This window comes from Heterodontus francisci, chromosome 11, assembly GCF_036365525.1.
Source record: "Heterodontus francisci isolate sHetFra1 chromosome 11, sHetFra1.hap1, whole genome shotgun sequence".
NCBI lineage: Eukaryota > Metazoa > Chordata > Chondrichthyes > Heterodontiformes > Heterodontidae > Heterodontus > Heterodontus francisci.
In genome coordinates this window covers 27595651-27617999 of record NC_090381.1, presented here as the reverse complement: position 1 = coordinate 27617999, position 22349 = coordinate 27595651, and the positions used below count along the sequence as shown (strand labels likewise).

Sequence of the window (22349 nt, the reverse complement as noted above, 5' to 3'; positions counted from 1 at the left end):
TATTTCTGTAAGCTTCTGCTGTGTGACAACCCTCTGAGATCTTTGTGTTCCTCCAATTCTGGCCTACAGTTCACCCCCAGCTTTCTTCACTCTGCCGTTCTGTGCCTTTTGCCATCTAGACCCTAAGCTCTGGAATTCTCTCCCTAAACTTCTCCATCTCTCCACCTCTCTCTCCTCCTTTAAGATGTTCCTTAAAATCGACCTGTTTGACCAAGTTTTGGCCACCTGTCCTAATGTTTCCTTCTTTAACTCAGCATAATTTTTTTTGTCTGATTGCACTCCAGTGAACTGCCTTGGGACATTTATTGCGTTACCGGTCCTACAAGCACATAAAGCAACAGAATCACAAGGCTATTCTGACCATATGCGGAGAAAGCCATTGAACTATTTACATTCAGGGTGCAGCGTTAAGAGGGCGCAGCACATGGGAGCTGTGTGTGTGCATGGATGTGCATGTGGCAGGCACTTACCGGAACATAGGGGGCTGAAACTTTGGGAAGCCATACAGATTGAGCCCTTTCGCAGAGCTTCCTTGTGAGAAAGAGGGACACTGCAAGAATGGACATTCCAAGGAGTAGCACTGTCGTCACCATCACAAGGATCTCATTGGATGTGGTATCTGGAGATATAGACACAAGATCAGAACAACATCGATTAGTCAACAGATAGGGAAGGGTATCAAGGGTAATGAAGCAAAGGCAAATAAATGGAGTTGAGATGCAAATTAGCCACGGTCTAATGGATCAGACTCGAGAGGCTGGATTGTCTAGTAATTGCCATGATTGGTAAGTTTGCAGATTTGATCGCTGGTCAGTGCCAAGCTAACTAATTCTATGGAATATTGGGTTTTAAGTTCAGCTCAGGATCAAAGAGGACAGTTGTGTGCTGCGGTTGGGCTCAGCACCCATAAGAGGAATGAGCCGTCTTTTTTTTCTCGTTCATGGGATGTGGGAATCGTTGACAAGGCTAACATTTATTACCCATCTCTAATTTCCCTTGAAAAGGTGGTGGTGAGCCACCATATTGTCTGCTGCAGTCCATATGCTGTAGGTACACCCACAGTGCTGTGAGAAAGGGAGTTCCAGGTATTTGACCCAACGACAGTGAAGGAACGGCGATATAGTTCCAAGCCAGGATGGTGTGTGGCTTGGAGGGGAACTTGCAAATGGTGGTGTTCCCATGTGTCTGCTGTTCTTGTTCTTCTAACCAGTAGAAGCCTTGGGTTTGGAAGTTGTAGTCGAAAAAGCCTTGATGAGTTGCTGCAGTGCATCTTGTAGATGGTAAACACTGCAGCCACAGTGATGAAGGGAGTGAATGTTGAAGGTGGTAAATGGGGAGCCAATCAAGCGGGCTGCTTTCGAGTGTTGTTGGAGATGCACTCATCCAGGCAAGCAGAGACTATTCCATTACACTTCTGCCTAGTGCCTTGTAGGTAGTGGAAAGGCTTTGGGGAGTCAGGAGGTGAGTTACTCATCACAGAATTCCCAGCCACTGACCTGCTGATGTAGCCATAGTATTTATATGGTTCATCCAGTTAAGTTTCTGGTCAATGGTCACCCCAAGTTGATGATGTTGGGGGTTTTAGTGATAGTAGTGCTGTTGAATGTTAAGGGAAGGTGGTTAGATTCTCTTTTATTGGAGATGGTCATTGCCTGGAACTTGTGTAGCGCGAATGTTACTTGTCACGTATCAGCCCAAACCTGAATGTTGTGCAGGTTTTGTTGCATGTGGCATGGACTGCTTCAGTATCTGAGGAGTTGCGAATGGAAATGAACACTGTGCAATTAGCTAACACTCCCAATTCTGACCTTGTGACGGAGGGAAGGTCATTGATGAAGCAGCTGAAGATTGTTGGGCCTAGGACACTACCCCGAGAAACTCCTGCAGTGATGTCCTGGGGCTGAGAAGATTGGCCTTCAACAATCACAACCATCTTCCTTTGTGCTAGGTATGATTCCAACCAGTGGAGAGTTTTCCCGATTCCCATTGACTTCAATTTTGTTAGGGCTCCTTGATGCCACACTCAGTCAAATGCTGCCTTGATGTCAAAGGCAGTCACTGTCACCTCACCTCTTGAGTTCAGCTCTTTTGTCCATATTTGGATCAAGGCTATAATGGGATCTGGAATTGAATGATCCTGTCGAAACCTAAACTGAGCATCGGTGAGCAGATTATTGATGAGTTAGTGTCACTTGATAGCACTGTGGATGACACCTTCCATCACTTTGCTGATGATTGAGAGTAGGTTGATGGAGCAGTAATTGGTCGGATTATATTTGTCCTGCTTTTGTAGGCAGGAAATTTCTGGGCAATTTTCCACTTTGTCGGTAGATGCTAATTGGAAGCTGTACTAGAACAGCTTGACTAGAGACACAGCTAGTTTTGGAGCACACGTCTTCAGCACTACAGCTGGGCAATTGTCAAAGTCAATAGCCTTTGCTGTATCCAGTGCCTTCAGCCATTTCTTGACATCACATAGAGTGAATCGACTTGGCTGAAGACTGGCATCTGTGATAATGGGGACCTTAGGAGGAGAATGAGATGGATCATCCACTCGCTATTCTGGCTGAAGATGGTTGCAAATGCATCAGCCTTGGCTTTTGTACTGACGTTCTGAGCTCCACCATCATTGAGAATGGGGATGTTCACGGATCCTCCTCCGTCTGTTAGTTGTTTAATTGTCCACCACCATTCGTGACTGGATGTGACAGGACTGTAGGGCTTTAATCCGATCCAATGGTTGTAGGATAACTTAGTTCCAACTATGACATGCTGCTTCCGTTGTTTGGCATGCATGCAGTCCTGTGTTGTAGCTTCACCAGATTGGCATTTCATTTTCACGTGCACCTGGTGCTGCTCTTGGCATGCTCTTTTACACTCCTCATTGAATCAGGGTTGGTCCGCTGGATTGACGGTACTGGTAGATTGGGGGATATGCAGGGCCATGAGGTTACAGATTGTAATTGAATAAAATTCTGCTGCTGCTGATGGCCCACAGCACCTCATGGATGCCCAATTTTGAGCTGCTAGATCTGTTCTGAATTATCCCATCTGGCATGGTGATCCTTTTGGGCCTCCTTATCTCGAGAGACAATGGATACGCGCCTGGAGGTGGTCAGTGGTTTGTGAAGCAGCGCCTGGAGTGGCTATAAAGGCCAATTCTGGAGTGACAGGCTCTTCCACAGGTGCTGCAGAGAAATTTGTTTGTTGGGGCTGTTGCACAGTAGGCTCTCCCCTTGCGCCTCTGTCTTTTTTCCTGCCAACTACTAAGTCTCTTCGACTCGCCACAATTTAGCCCTGTCTTTATGGCTGCCCGCCAGCTCTGGCGAATGCTGGCAACTGACTCCCACGACTTGTGATCAATGTCACACGATTTCATGTCGCGTTTGCAGACGTCTTTATAACGGAGACATGGACGGCCGGTGGGTCTGATACCAGTGGCGAGCTCGCTGTACAATGTGTCTTTGGGGATCCTGCCATCTTCCATGCGGCTCACATGGCCAAGCCATCTCAAGCGCCGCTGACTCAGTAGTGTGTATAAGCTGGGGGTGTTGGCCGCTTCAAGGACTTCTGTGTTGGAGATATAGTCCTGCCACCTGATGCCAAGTATTCTCCGAAGGCAGCGAAGATGGAATGAATTGAGACGTCGCTCTTGGCTGGCATACGTTGTCCAGGCCTCGCTGCCGTAGAGCAAGGTACTGAGGACATGGTACTGGCATGGTGATAGTGCCACACAACATGATGGAGAGTGTCCTCAGTGTGATGACGGGACTGCGTCTCTATAACGACCGTGCAGTGGTCACTCCTATCAATAATGTAATGTTCAGTTGGAGCTGCAACAGGTAGATTGGGGAGTATAAGACCAAGTAGGCATTTCCCCTGCATTGGTTCTCTCACCACCTGCTGCAGGTGCATTCTGGCCTATTCCAAGCTCAATCCAGTGACTGCTGCAGGTGTATTTGTCTGGGTGTTGGGTGAGGTTAGGATGGCACTAAGATCCAATAATCTCTGTGGTGAAATAGCCTGCTGACACTCACTTTCTAGGGTCACATACGAAATATAGGGCAAAGTACTGGAGGGTGTCTAGTACCTTTGGAGTCACTAACTTCAGGAGTAGAAGGAGAAAGTTATTTGGAAAGCAATATTTTTTTAAACAGAATTTGCTATCTTTTTTCAATCATATTAAATGAAGAGGAACCAAAGACTTTAAACAAGCAATAAGTGGGTGAGGTTAGGAAGTTACAAAAAATGTAACAAGCTTAAATAGAAACATAACCGGAAAGGTGAACATGGGACAAACTAAACTAAGGGAGCACATTAATGGTCAGGGTATAAATAAAGTTATATATCAGAAGTTTAAAAAGATGATTAAAAATAAAGTGAGAGGAATGGCTGTTGAAAATGAGTTAAACTGTTTGTATTAAGCATTGAAGGGTATAACATATTTAGAAAAGACAGTGTTACTTCCCAGTGAGAAAGTTGTCTAGTGTTCCCTCTCAGCCTTCACCTGGTCTAACTGTAACAGGGTTTAATTTTAAACACACCGTGTTTTTAGCTCCCCCTTGGTGAATCCTTGTTCACTGCTTTGAAATTATAAGGCAAAGAAACCAGAACAAACAGGTTTTCTTAGGTTTAAAGAAGAAAAGTTGAAATTTATTAAGCTTAAACTTAAACTCTAATTCGATTCAAGCCTGCAGATACACGACACGCCCACGCCAGCATGCATACACAATACACCCATGCAAATAGATACAGGAAAGAGCAGAAGAAAAATAAGGTGGAAAAGATTGAGGAAATATCTGAAGAGGATTTGTTACAGTTCTTTGCGCTTACTGTAGAGTCCTTGATTGGAGGTAGATCTTGCTTTTCGTTAGGGCCCAGTATTCTTCTTAATCATTGTTTGCTGTAGGAGACTATACTCTCTTGCGGTTCATGTGCCTTCAGTGGATTCAGAGGCTTGTGAGAAAGAGATAGGAGCAGACAGGAGAGATCTTCTCAGTCCAGGAGCAAGCAATCTTTCTGACTTTAAACTCACTGTGGCTAGTTCAAAAACTGGAACAACCAGTTGGTCATGTGTCCAGCTGGTCTAACCAGTCCTGGCTCCTGTGGATTGCACCACCCCAGCAGGCCACGGAATGTGCTTCCCCACCCCCCACCCCACCCCCTCGGTGTCCAGTGATCAACATCTATTGTGGGTTGAATGTGTCAGGGAATGGTCCTTTGTCCTTCCAAGTACGATCTGTTGATATGCAAATGTCTTTTCCAACCATGGCTGGTCTGTTTAATAAGTAATTTCCTCGCTCCAGCAACAGTTAAAAATCAATGTTCATGACAAAATTAATGTGCCTCATTCTTGGCAGGTGGGGGCCTAGCATGACACCTCCACACCCAGCAGAATGAAATGTGATTTGACAAAAGACACATTTTATTAAAAGGATCAAGAGAAATATAAGATACAGAAAAAAACATGCATTTCTCTCATTCATTCCCATTCATTCATAAATCCTAAAACTTATTACAGCCTGTCTTTTCTTGGTGCCAGTGCTGCTTTAATTTCCCCCTTTTTTTGGCCTTTCAATAAACGTGGGTTTTGGGGAAGCTTTTCTTCAGTTTGCCCATTTCCATGATTGCCTAGGGTGTCTTTGATGGTTAGGTTTAATTAGCCCTGAGTTGGATTTTTTTTTCAAGGGAGTCAGTAGTGGGCAGGTCTATCCTGAACTCTCTTTCAGCGCTTTGCTGAGTCTTACAAAGGCTTTTGACTTTTGGAGGATGGGTGGTTTCTTTTCTCCTGACTGTGGGGGGACGATTCTTTGCTAATCTCCCCTTTGTCCCAGAGGACACTCCTGCCTGCAGGTATTTGTGCAGACTCTACTGCACTCCCCCGTGGCAGTTCGACTAGGTGAGGCATCACCCTCATGGTTTCTCTGCCCCCAAGAGGCCTTTCTTTGTCTCTTCAGGTTCCTGTAAATGCTGTTAGCAACTCTGGTGAGGTGTCTCGAGTGTCTGCATTTATGCAGGAGGATGTGGGGTCACACTTTTCACATTTTTCAGGATTGGCTGACCGGACAGTAAGGTTTTCAAAGAACAAAGAAAATTACAGCACAGGAACAGGCCCTTCGGCCCTCCAAGCCTGCGCCGATCCAGATCCTCTCTCTAAACATGACGCCTATTTTCTAAGCGTCTGTATCTCTTTACTTCCTGCCCATTCATGTATCTGTCTAGATACATCTTAAAAGACGCTATCGTGCCCTCCTCCGCTACCACATCCGCTGGCAACGCGTTCCAGGCACCCACCACCCTTTGCGGAAAGAACTTTCCACGCATATCCCCCCTAAACTTTTCCCCTCTCATTTTGAACTCGTGACCCCTAGTAATTGAATCCCCCACTCTGGGAAAAAGCTTCTTGCTATCCAACCTGTCTATACCTCTCATGATTTTGAACACCTCAATCAGGTCCCCCCTCAACCTCCGTCTTTCTAATGAAAATAATCCTAATCTACTCAACCTCTCTTCATAGCTAGCGGCCTCCATACCAGGCAACATCCTGGTGAACCTCCTCTGCACCCTCTCCAAAGCATCCACATCCTTTTGGTAATGTGTCGACCAGAACTGCAAGCAGTATTCCAAATGTGGCCGAACCAAAGTCCTATACAACTGTAACATGACCTGCCAACTCATGTACTCAATACCCCGTCCGATGAAGGAAAGCATGCCGTATGCCTTCTTGACCACTCTATTGACCTGCGTTGCCACCTTCAGGGAACAATGGACCTGAACACCCAAATCTCTCTGTACATCAATTTTCCCCAGGACTTTTCCATTTACTGTATAGTTCACTCTTGAATTGGATTTTCCAAAATGCATCACCTCGCATTTGCCCTGATTGAACTCCATCTGCCATTTCTCTGCCCAACTCTCCAGTCCATCTATATTCTGCTGTATTCTCTGACAGTCCCCTTCACTATCTGCTACTCCACCAATCTTAGTGTCGTCTGCAAACTTGCTAATCAGACCACCTATACTTTCCTCCAAATCATTTATGTATATCACAAACAACAGTGGTCCCAGCACGGATCCCTATGGAACACCACTGGTCACACGTCTCCATTTTGAGAAACTCCCTTCCACTGCTACTCTCTGTCTCCTGTTGCCCAGCCAGTTCTTTATCCATCTAGCTAGTACACCTTGGACCCCATGCGCCTTCACTTTCTCCATCAGCCTACCATGGGGAACCTTATCAAACGCCTGACTGAAGTCCATGTATATGACATCTACAGCCCTTCCCTCATCAATCAACTTTGTCACTTCCTCAAAGAATTCTATTAAGTTGGTAAGACATGACCTTCCCTGCACAAAACCATGTTGCCTATCACTGATAAGCCCATTTTCTTCCAAATGGGAATAGATCCTATCCTTCAGTAACTTCTCCAGCAGCTTCCCTACCACTGACGTCAGGCTCACCGGTCTATAATTACCTGGATTATCCCTGCTACCCTTCTTAAACAAGGGGACAACATTAGCAATTCTCCAGTCCTCCGGGACCTCACCCGTGTTTAAGGATGCTGCAAAGATATCTGTTAAGGCTCCAGCTATTTCCTCTCTTGCTTCCCACAGTAACCTGGGATAGATCCCATCCGGACCTGGGGACTTGTCCACCTTAATGCCTTTTAGAATACCCAACACTTCCTCCACCCTTATGCCGACTTGACCTAGAGTAATCAAACATCTGTTCCTAACCTCAACATCCTTCATGTCCCTCTCCTCGGTGAATACCGATGCAAAGTACTCGTTTAGAATCTCACCCATTTTCTCTGACTCCACGCATAACTTTCCTCCTTTGTCCTTGAGTGGGCCAATCCTTTCTCTAGTTACCCTCTTGCTCCTTATATATGAATAAAAGGCTTTGGGATTTTCCTTCACCCTGTTTGCTAAAAATATTTCATGACCCCTTTTAGTCCTCTTAATTCCTCGTTTCAGATTGGTCCTACATTCCCGATATTCTTTCAAAGCTTCGTCTTTCTTCAGCCACCTAGACCTTATGTATGCTTCCTTTTTCCTCTTAGCTAGTCTCACAATTTCACCTGTCATTCATGGTTCCCTAATCTTGCCATTTCTATCCCTCATTTTCACAGGAACATGTCTCTCCTGCACGCTAATCAACCTCTCTTTAAAAGCCTCCCACATATCAAATGTGGATTTACCTTCAAACAGCTGCTCCCAATCTACATTCCCCAGCTCCTGCCGAATTATGGCATAGTTGGCCTTCCCCCAATTTAGCACTCTTCCTTTTGGACCACTCTCATCTTTGTCCATGAGTATTTTAAAGCTTACGGAATTGTGATCACTATTCCCAAAGTAGTCCCCTACTGAAACTTCAACCACCTGGCCGGGCTCATTCCCCAACACCAGGTCCAGTATGGCCCCTTCCCGAGTTGGACTATTTACATACTGCTCTAGAAAACCCTCCTGGATGCTCCTGACAAATTCTGCTCCATCTAGACCTCTAACACTAAGTGAATCCCAGTCAATGTTGGGAAAATTAAAATCTCCTATCACCACGACCCTGTTGCTCCTACATCTTTCCATAATCTGTTTACATATTTGTACCTCTATCTCACGCTCGCTGTTGGGAGGCCTGTAGTACAGCCCCAACATTGTTACTGCACCCTTCCTATTTCTGAGTTCTGCCCATATTGCCTCACTGCTCGAGTCCTCCATAGTGCCCTCCTTCAGCACAGCTGTGATATCCTCTTTGACCAGTAATGCAACTCCTCCACCCCTTTTACCTCCCTCTCTATCCCGCCTGAAGCATCGATATCCTGGGATATTTAGTTGCCAATCATGCCCTTCCCTCAACCAAGTCTCAGTAATAGCAATAACATCATATTCCCAGGTACTAATCCAAGCCCTAAGTTCATCTGCCTTACCTACTACACTTCTTGCATTAAAACAAATGCACCTCAGACCACCACTCCCTTTGCGTTCATCATCTGCTCCCTGCCTACTCTTTCCCTTAGTGACGCTGACTTCATTATCTAGTTCCTTACAGGCTTTCGTTACTACCTCCTTACTGTCCAATGACCTCCTCATTTGGTTCCCATCCCCCTGCCACATTAGTTTACACCCTCCCCAACAGCATCAGCAAAAGCACTCCCAAGGACATTGGTTCCAGTCCGGCCCAGGTGTAGACCGTCCAATTTGTAATAGTCCCACCTCCCCCAGAACCGGTCCCAATGTCCCAAAAATCTGAACCCCTCCTTCCTGCACCATCTCTCAAGCCACGCATTCATCCTGACTATTCTTTCATTTCTACTCTGACTATCACGTGGCACTGGTAGCAATCCTGAGATTACTACCTCTGAGGTCCTACTTTTTAACTTGGCTCCTAACTCCCTAAATTCTGCTTGTAGGACCTCATCCCGTTTTTTACCTATATCATTGGTGCCTATGTGCACAATGACAACTGGCTGTTCACCCTCCCCCTTCAGAATGTTCTGCAACCGATCTGAGACATCCCTGACCCGTGCACCTGGGAGGCAACATACCATTCGGGAGTCTCATTTTCGACCACAGAACCGCCTATCTACTCCCCTTACAATCGAACCCCCGATGACTATAGCCCTTCCACTCTTTTTCCCGCCCTTCCGAACAGCAGAGCCAGCCACGGTGCCATGAACCTGGCTACTGCTGCCTTCCCCGGGTGAGCCATCTCCCTCAACAGTATCCAAAATGGTGTACTTGTTTTGGAGGGAGATGACCGCAGGGGACTCCTGCGCTGCCTTCCTGCTCTTTCTCTGCCTTTTGGTCACCCATTCCCTTTCTCCCTCAGCAATCCTAATCTGCGGTGTGACCAATTCGCTAAACATGCTATCCACGACCTCCTCAGCATCGCGCATGCTCCAAAGTGAGTCCATCCGCAGCTCCAGAGCCGTCATGCGGTCTAACAAGAGCTGCAGCTGGACACACTTCCTGCACGTGAAGGAGTCAGGGACATCAGCCATGTCCCTGAGCTCCCACATTGAGCAAGAGGAGCATGACACGGGTCTGAGATCTCCTGCCATTTTTAATCTTAAGCTTAACTTAGTCTTAACTTAGTTAAATGAAAAAGGAACGGAAAGGTTTTACCAATCACACGATAAAAAAAAAAACTTCCTTTAACCTGCCCTCTTGGTCACTTATTCCCCTTCCCTTTCTAACCTTTTGCCAGCCTTGTGCCTGCCTGTCCCCTTTTGTTCTCGGTGGGAGTCCCTTACAGTTCACCAGCCCTCTGCTGGAGGGTCCTCCTAACATCGGTACAGGACTTAGGGGTGCAGGTTTCACTGTAGGTTGGGGTTTCCCCTCAACCTGGCACAGGTGGTAATTCCTGCAGTACTCCACCACATCTTTGTGGCGTTTTGGCCAGTCAAACTGCTGTCTTATGTGGGCTTTGGTCTTTCGTATACCGGCATGTACAGCCACTGTACTCTCGTGGGCCCTTCTTAATATTTGTCTTGGATACCTCTGCAGTACCACTAGCTGGGTGAACTACTGTCCACTCCTTGCTCTCAGGTCTGTGAGGAGAACTCCATTTCCTCATTAGTATCCCATTCTTTAAATAGTAGCAATCAGGGTCTCCCTCTGCTTCACTTTCAGACTGGGCAGCCTGTGCTAACTCTCTCAATACTGGGTCAGCTCGCTGAGCCTCACCTAGGGAAACTCCATTTAATTCATTCCCTGGGTCTCCTAACTTTCCAAAGAAAGTCTCAGACAGACAGACCTGGCCATCTGCCTGCAGTGCTAATTCAGTCTCCTCTGGGGCAGCTGGTTTGATCATGGCCTGATTCATTACACATTCAGGGAAACTATAGGGGTCCGTCTCCTGCCACTGCCCAGTTTCTCTGACCTCCTGCAGTCTTTCTTTCACTACTGGGGGGGCTACCAACTTTCACCCACCAGATCATTACCTAAGAGCAGGTGAACACTGTGCACAGGCAAACTAGGGACAATCCCTACGGTCACCAGTCCCGAAACTAGGTCGCACTCCAGGTGCACCTGGTGTACAGGTACAGGCATACACTGCCCTCCAATACCATTCACCACCATTCTGCTGTTCACTACACTCTCTGGGGGGAAAGGTCAGACCTTTTCCCAGTAAAAGGAATCTAGTGGCCCTGTGTCCCTGAGAATTACTTTGGGCTTGCTTGCCCCACTCAAGGGGTATGGGGTTACTTTCCCTTTGGACATAAAACCCTGATAACCTTCAGGAATCCTATTAAATTTTCCTGCACTTGCTGCCGTAAGCTTCCTGGGTCTCACTCTTACTGCAGTTAAATCCACAGCTTGGTTCAGGTTCACTTCTTCACTGAGCAGGTGTGCCCTGATTAACCCGACAGGTTTTCCCTTTAGTTTCCAGCAATCAGCTTTTAAATGCCCTGCTTTATTACAATGGAAGCACACAGGTCTCCACGCCTCATTCCTGATCCCAGCACCTTCCTGTTTGGCTAGAGGAGGGCCCCCTGTGCCTCCTGCTTTTCTTTCTCTCCCAGGTCTGCTTGGGCTCCTATCACCTTCACACGCTTTGTCCTTTTCGGATTTGAGGGGGTGACTAGGAAAGGTTCTCCCCTGGGAAACCGACTTATAAATTAAAGCAAACTCATCAGCCAGACCGGCTGCCAGGCTTGCTAGGCTCTCTGAACCCACTTCTCCACTACATGGATCTTTATGGAGAGTGGGAGAGAGTGTTTAAATTCCTCTAACAGAATTACTTCTCTGAGATTCTCATAGCTGAGTTGCACTTTAAGAGCTGTCAGCCACTGGTCAAAAGCCAACTGCTTACTTCTTTCAAACTCCAGATAAGTTTGATTAGCTTGCTTCTTGAGGGTTCTAAACTTTTGGCGATAGGTTTCGGGTACAATTTCATATGCCCCAAGGATAGCATTTTTGGTCAGTTCATAATTTGATGACTGTCATCTGACAACAGGGAATAAACTTCATGGGCTTTTCCAGTTAGCTTGCTTTGTAGTAAAAGAGGTCAAGTCTCAGCTGGGAATTTTAGCTGCCTTGCCAGTTTCTCAAAGGACACAAAATACTTCTACATCTTCCTCATTGAATTTTGGAATTAATTGAATTAACAATTCTGTACCCAGCCCTGAATTACGCTCCTCCATATTGGCCATGCTTTCACTGGGGTTACTCTGTCGACGCAACCCACACCCCCCACCCACCACCACCCCCCCCCCCCCCCCCAGTTAACTCAAGCCACTTCAGGTCTCTTTCTTTACATTCCTTCCGGAATATTCTTTCTCTCTCCCTGTCCTGCATTTCATTTTCTTCATGGTCCTTCTGGAAGGCTCTCTCTCCCTCTCTCCGTCCTCAAATTCAAGTTTCCTCTGTTTCAATTGTATCTTTGCTAACAATACCCTGTCGGAATCTGCTTCTAACCCTATTTCTGCTTCTTTAGATTCAAGGGAAAAATGGTTGGCCACTAGTCTTAGGAGTTCAGACTTCCTAGCCTTGCCGTGTACAATAATCCCACACTGCTCAGCAATTTTCCTCAACTCCTCCATGGACAGTGTTTTTAACATATCCCAAGTTATTTCACCTTGGCTTGGAGAGGTACCAGCTTCAGTTGCAGACATGTTAGTATTCAATCACACACAACCACAAGAAAACCTGTATTGAAATTTTGCTCTTTTTGATTAGTAACATTTTGGCTTCCCGCTTCCAATATCTCTCGTTTGTCTGTGGGTTAATTCTGGACACTAGCACCCAAATTTCTGTTGCGATCCGATGAGAAAGGTGTCAAGGGTTCCATTTCAGCCTTCACCTGATCTTACTGTAATAGGATTTAATTTTAAACACAGCGTGTTTTTAGCTCCCCCTTGGTGAATCCATGTTCACCGCTTTCCAATTATAATGCAAAGAAACCAGCACAAACAGTTTTTCTTCGGTTTACAGAAAAGGTGAAATTTATTAAACTTGAACTTAAACTGTAATTCGGTTGATGCCTATGGATACACAATGCACCCACGCTAGCATGCATATGCGATACACACATGCAAATAGAGACAGAAAAGAGCAGAAGAAAAATAAAGTGAAAACGTTTGAGGCAATATCTGAAGAGTTCTTCGCGCTTACTGTAGAGTCCTTGATTGTAGGTAGATCTTGCTTTTCGTTGGGGCCCAGTATTCTTCTTAAACCTTATTCACTGTTGGAGACTTTTCTCTCTTGCTGTTCATGTGCCTTCAGTGGATTCAGAGGCTTGTGAGAAAGAGATAGGAGCAGACTGGAGAGATCTTCTCAGTCCAGGAGGAAGCAATCTTTCTGAGTTTAAACGCTTTGTGGTTAGTTCAAAAGACTGGAACAGCCAGTTAGTCATGTGACTAGCTGGTCTAACTAGTCCTGGCCCCTGTGGATTGCATCACCCCAGCAGGCCACGGAATGTGCTTCCCCACCCCCCTCACACTCTGGTGATCAACATCCATTGTGGGTTGAATGTGTCAGGGAATGGTCCTTTGTCTTTCCAAGTGCTGTCTGTTACTATACAAATGTCTTTTCCAGCCATGGCTGGTCTGTTTAACAAGTCTTTTCCTCACTCCAGCAACAGTTTAAAATCAATGTTCATGACAAAATTAATGTGCCTCATTCTTGGCAGGTGGGGGCCTAGCATGACAATAGAGAAGGGAAAAGGGGAAGTGGAGTAGCTGTATTTATTAGAGATAACATCTTGGCAGTGAAAAAAATTAATGCAGCCATCAGTAAGATAGAAATAACATCCATGTGGACAGAGACAAAAGATAATAACGGATCAATCACACTAATACTGGTAGTCTACAGACCACCTAATAATGGAAGAGAGCTGGAAGAAGAAATGCAAACAAATAGAGAAATGAGTAAATTAGAAACATAGGATCAGGAGTAGGTAATTTAGTCCCTCCAGCCTGTTCCACCATTCAATAAGATCATGGTTAATCTGTGACCTAACGCCACATACCAGCCTTTTCCTTATATCTTTTGATATCTCTGGTTAACAAAAGTCTATCAATCTCAGTTTTAAAATTAACAATTGATGGAGCATCAATTGCCATTTGCGGAAGAGACTTCCAAACTTCTACCACTCTTTGCACATAGAAGTGTTTTCTAATTTCACCCCTGAAACATCTGGCTCCAATTTTTAGACTATGTCCCCGAGTCCTAGAGTTCTCAACTTCCAGCAGTAGTTTCTCCCAATCTACCCTACCTGTTTCCCTTAATATCTTGAAAACTTTGATCAAATCACCCCTTAATCTTCTAAATTCCAAGGATACAACACTCATTTGTGTGATCTCTCTTGATAATTTATGCTTTATAGCCCAGGTATCATTCTGGTAAATGAACGCTGCACTCCTTCCAAGGCCAATACATCCTTCCTATGATGTGCTGTCCAGAACTGCTCACAGTATTCCATAGGATAACAATCAGGGGGAATTTTAACTAACCTACAATTAATAGGCCAGAGGATGTAGGTAAAGGCCAAATGTGATAGGGTTTAGGATAATAATTGAGAAAAACATAAGCATGACAAAGACCAGGGTAAAGAATAGCTGATTCTGAGGGGCAGAGAATAGAATTTGGGAAAATAAAATGGACAACAATATCAGCAAACCATAATGTAGAACTGCAATTCGAAACATTTAAAATGGTGTTCAGTAGAGCCCAGGCAAATACATTCTGCTAACAGACAAGTACCAAATAAACATAATAAAAGCAAAATACTGTGGATGCTGGAAATCTGAAATAAAAACAAGAAATGCTGGAAATACTCAGCTGGTCTGCAGCATCTGTGGGGAAAGAAGCAGAGTTAACATTTCAGGTCAGTGACCCTTGTTCAGAACTGGCAAATATTAGAAATGTGAAAGGTTATAAGCAAGTAAAGCGGGGGTGGGGCAAGAGATAACAAAGGAGAAGGTGTAGATAGAACAAGGTCACAGAATAGCTGACCAGAAGGTCATGGAGCAAAGGCAAACAATATGTTAATGGTGTGTTGAAAGACAAAGCATGAGTACAGATAGGGTGTTAACGAACTGAAAATTGAACAGCCGCAAGTACAAACATGAAAAAAAAGTGGGTAAGCAAACTGAACAAACTAAGATGAAATAAAATAAAATAAACACAATAAATAAATAAACTTATAAAAAAGAAAAAAATAACTCAAAATGAAAGTAAAATGGGGGGCCCATCATGCTCTGAAATTATTGAACTCAATGTTCAATCCAGCAGGCTGTAGTATGCCTAATCGGTAAATGAGTACCAAAAGTACCAAATAAACATTGCTGAGACACCATCGATGAATAATGATGTAGGTGAAAAATTGAGGACATGTATTAAGTACACGGACAGCAGGGGAGAGCATGACAAGGGAGAATATGAAGAGACGAGGAGAGAAGTCTATAAACAATTAGATAGGCAAAGAGGAACTACAAAATTACATGATCAAGGAATGTAAAACAAAATAGTAAAATATTCTACAAGCACATAAATAAAAAAGGGAAGTCGGGATGGGAATAGGGCCACTCATGGACAGTCGGGATAAAATCACAGGCAGCAATAGTGAAATGGTGGAAATATTAAATACTTATTTTGCTTCAGTATTTACCAGGGAGATGGAAATGACATCAGAAGATGACATTAGAAATGATATAACTGCATTTAAAATAAACAGGAGAAATATTGATTAAACTAATCAAACTCAAAGAGGATAAATCCCCAGGTCCAGTAGGATTACATCCATGCATTTTAAATGAATCTAGGGAAGATGTAGCAGAGGCACTATTACACATATATAATAGTTCATTAGAAAAAGGTGTAGTGTCAGGGAACTAGCAGATAACTTAACGTTATACCTATATTGAAGAATGGTGAAAACGCATGTCCAGGGAATGATAGACCAGTCAGATTAACATTGGTAGTCGGAAAAATATTGGAATCTCTACCAAAGTAGAAAATACAATAATAAATATTCAACATGGAATTCAAAGAGGAAAGTCTTTTGAAACCAACCTTATTGAATTCTTTGAGGAAGTAACAAAGAGATGAGATAAGGGTAATACAGTAGATGTAGTATATCTAGATTTCCAAAAAAACTTCAATAAGGTACCACATAATAGCCAAATGAACAAGATCGGAGCATGTGGAGTTAATGTGGATTTAGGAGACAATTAGCAGAATGGATAGCTAGCTGACTGCAAAACAGAAAGCAAAGAGTAGGGGTAACGGTAGATATTCAGAGTGGCAGAAGGTGGGAAGTGGGGTCCCAAAAGGATCTGTGCTGGATCACTGTTGTTCACAAATTATAGTAATGATTTAGACTTTGGAATCAAAAACACAATTTTAAATTTGTGGATGACACCAAATTGGGAGGAATAGTCAACACTGAGGAGAACTGCAAGAAATTACAAGAAGACATTAATAAACTTGCAGAATGGGCAGATAATTGGCAAATGAATTTCAACACGTGTAGTGTCTCCCACCCACCCTCCTCCTCTAACCAAAAAAAAGGACTGTGTTGTGTTGATAAGGTAAGCTTTTTATTTAAGAAGTTCTGTCCGTTGGATTGCTAACCTAACAAGTTTTGACTTTTTTTTTTGGTTTTTCAGTAGATTTGTTGGGAATTTAGAATAGAGGGAATGGAAGTTAAGGCAGTTGTACGTTCCTCCTGTAGAATGTGGGAGGTAAGGGTCGCCAAGAGTGTCCCTGCTAACTGCATCTGCGGGAAGTGCACCCAACTCCAGCTCCTCGAGAACTGCGTTAGGGAACTGGAGCTGGAGCTGGATGAACTTCGGATCATTCGGGAGGCAGAGGGGGTTATTGAGAGGAGTTATGGGGAGGTAGTCACACCTCAGGTAAAAGAAGTAGGTAGATGGGTCACCATGGAAGGAGAGGGAACCAGCAGGCAGTGCAGGGATCCCCTGTGGCCGTTTCCCTCAACAACAGGTATACCGTTTTGGATACTGTTGCGGGGGACGACTTACCAGGGGTAAGCAATGGGGTACAGGTATCTGGCACAGAGTCTGTCCCTGTTGCTCAGAAGGGAAGGGGGAAGAGGAGCAGAGCATTAGTCATTGGGGACTCCATAGTTAGGGGAACAGATTGGAGGTTCTGTGGGAACGAGAGAGACTCACGGTTGGTATGTTGCCTCCCAGATGCCAGGGTTCGTGATGTCTCGGATCGTGTTTTTGGGATCCTTAAGGGGGAGGGGGAGCAGCCCCAAGTCGTGGTCCACATAGGCACCAACGACATAGGTAGGAAGAGAGATGGGGATTTAAGACAGAAATTCAGGGAGCTAGGGTGGAAGCTTAGAGCGAGAACAAACAGAGTTGTTATCTCTGGGTTGTTGCCCGTGCCACGTGATAGCGAAGCGAGGAATAGGGAGAGAGAGGAGTTGAACACGTGGCTGCAGGGATGGTGCAGGAGGGAGGGTTTTGGTTTCCTGGATAATTGGGGCTCTTTCTGGGGTAGGTGGGACCTCTACAAACAGGATGGTCTTCACCTGAACCAGAGGGCTACCAATATCCTGGGGGGGAGATTTGTTAGTGCTCTTCGGGGGGGTTTAAACTAATTCAGCAGGGGAATGGGAACCTAAATTGTAGTGCCAGTGTACAGGATGTTGAGAGTAGTGAGGTCAGGGATAAGGTTACAAGGACGCAAGAGGGCACTGGCAAGCAAGAACCTGGTTTAAAGTGTGTCTACTTCAACGCCAGGAGCATCCGGAATAAGGTGGGTGAGCTTGCAGCATGGGTTAGTACCTGGGATCTCGATGTAGTGGCCATTTCGGAGACATGGGTAGAGCAGGGGCAGGAATGGATGTTGCAGGTTCCGGGATTTAGATGTTTCAGTAAGAACAGAGAAGATGGTAAAAGAGTGGGGGGTGTGGCATTGTTAATCAAGGAGGGTATTACAGCGACAGAAAGGACGTTTGAGGACTCGTCTACTGAGGTAGTATGGGCCGAGGTTAGAAACAGGAGAGGTGAGGTCACCCTGTTGGGAGTCTTTTATAGACCTCCGAATAGTTCCAGAGATGTAGAGGAAAGGATAGCGAAGATGATTCTCGACAGGGGCGAGAGTAACAGGGTAGTTATTATGGGGGACTTTAACTTTCCAAATATCGACTGGAAATACTATAGTTCGAGTACTTTAGATGGGTCAGTTTTTGTCCAGTGTGTGCAGGAGGGTTTTCTGACACAGTATGTAGACAGGCCAACCAGGGGCGATGCCACATTGGATTTGGTACTGGGTAATGAACCCGGCCAGGTGTTAGATTTAGATGTAGGTGAGCACTTTGGTGATAGTGATCACAATTCGGTTAGGTTTACCTTAGCGATGGGCAGGGACAGGTATATACCGCAGGGCAAAAATTATAGCTGGGGGAAAGGAAATTATGATGCGATTAGGCAAGATTTAGGATGCGTAGGATGGGGAAGGAAACTGCAGGGGATGGGAACAATCGAAATGTGGAGCTTATTCAAGGAGCAGCTACTGCGTGTCCTTGATAAGTATGTACCTGTGAGGCAGGGAGGAAGTTGTCGAGCGAGGGAGCCGTGGTTTACTAAAGAAGTTGAAGCGCTTGTCAAGAGGAAGAAGAAGGCTTATGTTAGGATGAGATGTGAAGGCTCAGTTAGGGCGCTTGAGAGTTACAAGCTAGCCAGGAAGGATCTAAAGGGAGAGCTAAGAAGAGCAAGGAGAGGACACGAGAAGTCATTGGCGGATAGGATCAGGGAAAACCCTAAGGCTTTCTATAGGTATATCAGGAATAAAAGAATGACTAGAGTTAGATTAGGGCCAATCAAGGATAGTAGTGGGAAGTTGTGTGTGGAATCAGAGGAGATAGGGGAAGTGTTAAATGAATATTTTGCGTCAGTATTTACAGTAGAGAAAGAAAATGTTGTCGAGCAGAATACTGAGATTCAGGCTATTAGGCTAGATGGGATTGAGGTTCACAAGGAGGAGGTGTTAGCAATTTTGGAAAGTGTGAAAATAGATAAGTCCCCTGGGCCAGATGGGATTTATCCTAGGATTCTCTGGGAAGCTAGGGAGGAGATTGCAGAGCCTTTGTCCTTGATCTTTATGTCGTCATTGTCGACAGGAATAGTGCCGGAAGACTGGAGGATAGCAAATGTTGTCCCCTTGTTCAAGAAGGGGAGTAGAGACAGCCCTGGTAAGTATAGACCTGTGAGCCTTACTTCGGTTGTGGGTAAAATGTTGGAAAAGGTTGTAAGAGACAGGATTTATAATCATCTTGAAAAGAATAAGTTCATTAGCGATAGTCAGCACGGTTTTGTGACGGGTAGGTCGTGCCTCACAAACCTTATTGAGTTTTTCGAGAAGGTGACCAAATAGGTGGATGAGGGTAAAGCAGTGGATGTGGTGTATATGGATTTCAGTAAGGCGTTTGATAAGGTTCCCCATGGTAGGCTATTGCAGAAAATACAGAAGTATGGGGTTGAAGGTGATTTAGAGCTTTGGATCAGAAATTGGCTAGCTGAAAGAAGACAGAGGGTGGTGGTTGATGGCAAATGTTCATCCTGGAGTTTAGTTACTAGTGGTGTACCGCAAGGATCTGTTTTGGGGCCACTGCTGTTTGTCATTTTTATAAATGACCTGGAAGAGGGTGTAGAAGGGTGGGTTAGTAAATTTGCAGATGACACTAAGGTCGGTGGAGTTGTGGATAGTGCCGAAGGATGTTGTAGGGTACAGAGGGACATAGATAGGCTGCAGAGCTGGGCTGAGAGATGGCAAATGGAGTTTTATGTGGAAAATGCGATGTGATTCACTTTGGAAGGAGTAACAGGAATGCAGAGTACTGGGCTAATGGGAAGATTCTTGGTAGTGTAGATGAACAGAAAGATCTTGGTGTCCAGGTGCATAAATCCCTGAAGGTTGCTACCCAGGTTAATAGGGCTGTTAAGAAGGCATATGGTGTGTTAGCTTTTATTAGTAGGGGGATCGAGTTTCGGAGCCATGAGGTCATGCTGCAGCTGTACAAAACTCTGGTGAGACCGCACCTGGAGTATTGCGTGCAGTTCTGGTCACCGCATTATAGGAAGGATGTGGAAGCTATGGAAAGGGTGCAGAGGAGATTTACTAGGATGTTGCCTGGTATGGAGGGAAGGTCTTAGGAGGAAAGGCTGAGGGACTTGAGGTTGTTTTCGTTGGAGAGAAGGAGGAGGAGAGGTGACTTAATAGAGACATATAAGATAATCAGAGGGTTAGATAGGGTGGATAGTGAGAGTCTTTTTCCTCGGATGGTGATGGCAAACACGAGGGGACATAGCTTTAAGTTGAGGGGTGATAGATATAGGACAGATGTCAGAGGTAGTTTCTTTACTCAGAGAGTAGTAGGGGCGTGGAACGCCCTGCCTGCAGCAGTAGTAGACTCGCCAACTTTAAGGGCATTTAAGTGGTCATTGGATAGACATGTGGATGAAAATGGAATAGTGTAGGTCAGATTGTTTCACAGGTCGGCGCAACATCGAGGGCCGAAGGGCCTGTACTGCGCTGTAATATTCTAAAAAAAAAACATAGATAAGTGGAAGATATAGGCTGGTCCAAAAGGTTCGAACACATGGGATCCAGGGTAAGCTAGCAAATTGGATACAAAATTGGCTTGGTGATAGGAGGCAGAGGGTGGTAGTGGAGGCTTGTTTTTCAGATTGGAGGCGGTGACCAGTGATGTGCCGTAGGGATCGGTGCTGGGCTCTCTCTTGTTTATCATATATATTAATGACTTGGATGTGAATGTAAGGGGCATGATTAGTAAGTTTGCAGATGATACCAAAACTGGTGGTATAGTGGACAGTGAAGAAGGTTGTCTAAGGTTACAACAGGATATCGATCAACTGGGAAAGTGGGCAAGGGAGTGGCAAATGGAATAATGCAGACAAGTGTGAAGTGATGCATTTTGGGAAGTTAAACCAGGGCAGGACATATCCAGTGAATGGCAGGGCCCTGGGGAGTGTTCTTGAGCCGAGAGACCTTGGGGTGCAAGTACATAGTTCCCTGAAAGTGGCAACACAGGTAGACAGGGTGGTGAAGAAGGCGTATGGCGTGCTTGCCTTCATCGGCTGAAGCATTAAGTACAAGAGTTGGGACATCACGTTACAGTTGTACATAACGTTTGTTAGGCCGCATTTGGAGTACTGTGTGCAGTTCTGGTCGCTGCACTACAGGAAAAATGTGATTAAGCTAGAGAGGGTACAGAAAAGATTCACAAGGATGTTGCCTGGCTTGGAGGGCTTGAGTTATAAAGAGAGATTGGATAGGCTGGGTCTATTTTCCCTGGAGCGAAGGAGGCTGAGAGGGGACATGATAGAGTTATATAAAATTATGAGAAGCATAGATAGGGTAGATAGCCAGAGTCTGTTTCCCATGGTAGGGGTGACTAAAACTAGAGGGCATAGATTTAAGGTGAGAGGGAGGAGGTTTAAAGGGGATCAAAGGTGTACATTTTTCACACAAAGAATAGTGGGTATCTGGAATGAGCTGCCTGAAGAGGTGGTGGAGGCAGGAACTGTAGCGACATTTAAGAGGCATCTCGACAGGTACTTGAATAAGCAAGGCATAGAGGGACATGGAATTAATACAGGCAGGTGGGATTAGTATAGATAGGCATTATGGTCGGCATGGACGCGGTGGGCTGAAGGGCCTGTTTCTATGCTGTACGACTCTATATTACATTTTGGTAAGAAAAATAAAGAGGTCACATATTACTTGGAAAATAAGAATCTAAATGAGGTTGAGGAGCAAACGAATCTGGGGGTACAAATGCACAAATCATTAACACTGGTTAATAAGGCCATAAACAAGGCAAGCACAAGGGTTTATTTCTCGAGTGATAGAATTGAAAAGTAGAGTCGTTATGCTAAGCTTGTAGTGAGTCTTGATTCGACCACACTTGGAGTACTGTGTAAAGTTTTGATTGCCATATTACACAAAGGATATAGAGGTATTGGAGAGGGTGCAGTTAAGATTTACAAGGATGATACTAGAAATGTGTGGTTGGTTATTCCTATTCAGAAAGGATAAACAGCTTTGGAATCTTCTCTTGAAAAGAGAAAGCTGAGGGCTGACGTAGTAGAGGTTTTAAAAATTATGAAAGGTTTTGATAGGGCGGACACAGAGAGAATGTTTCCCCTTATGGGGAACACTAGAACTAGAAACTATCGATGTGAGATAGTCACGAACAAATTAAATAGAGAATACAGAAGCAGCATCTTTACCTGGAAAGTGGTGAGAATGTGGAACTTGCTACCACAGGGAATAGTTGAGGCGAATAGTATAGATGCATTTAAGAGAAAACTAGATAGCATTTGAGGGAGAATGGAATTGAATGGAAC

The 22349-nt window shown here is 44.9% G+C and overlaps 1 protein-coding gene across 1 annotated transcript in view; it reads right to left on the bottom strand.

Annotated features, from left to right (window-relative positions):
- The window catches only part of LOC137374827 (interleukin-20 receptor subunit beta-like), a 194195-nt gene that overhangs the window by 1622 nt on the left and 170224 nt on the right, over positions 1–22349 (bottom strand). Inside the window, 1 exon segment of the mRNA XM_068041360.1 lies at positions 471–619. Within this exon segment, the coding sequence (XP_067897461.1) occupies positions 471–619 (149 nt within the window).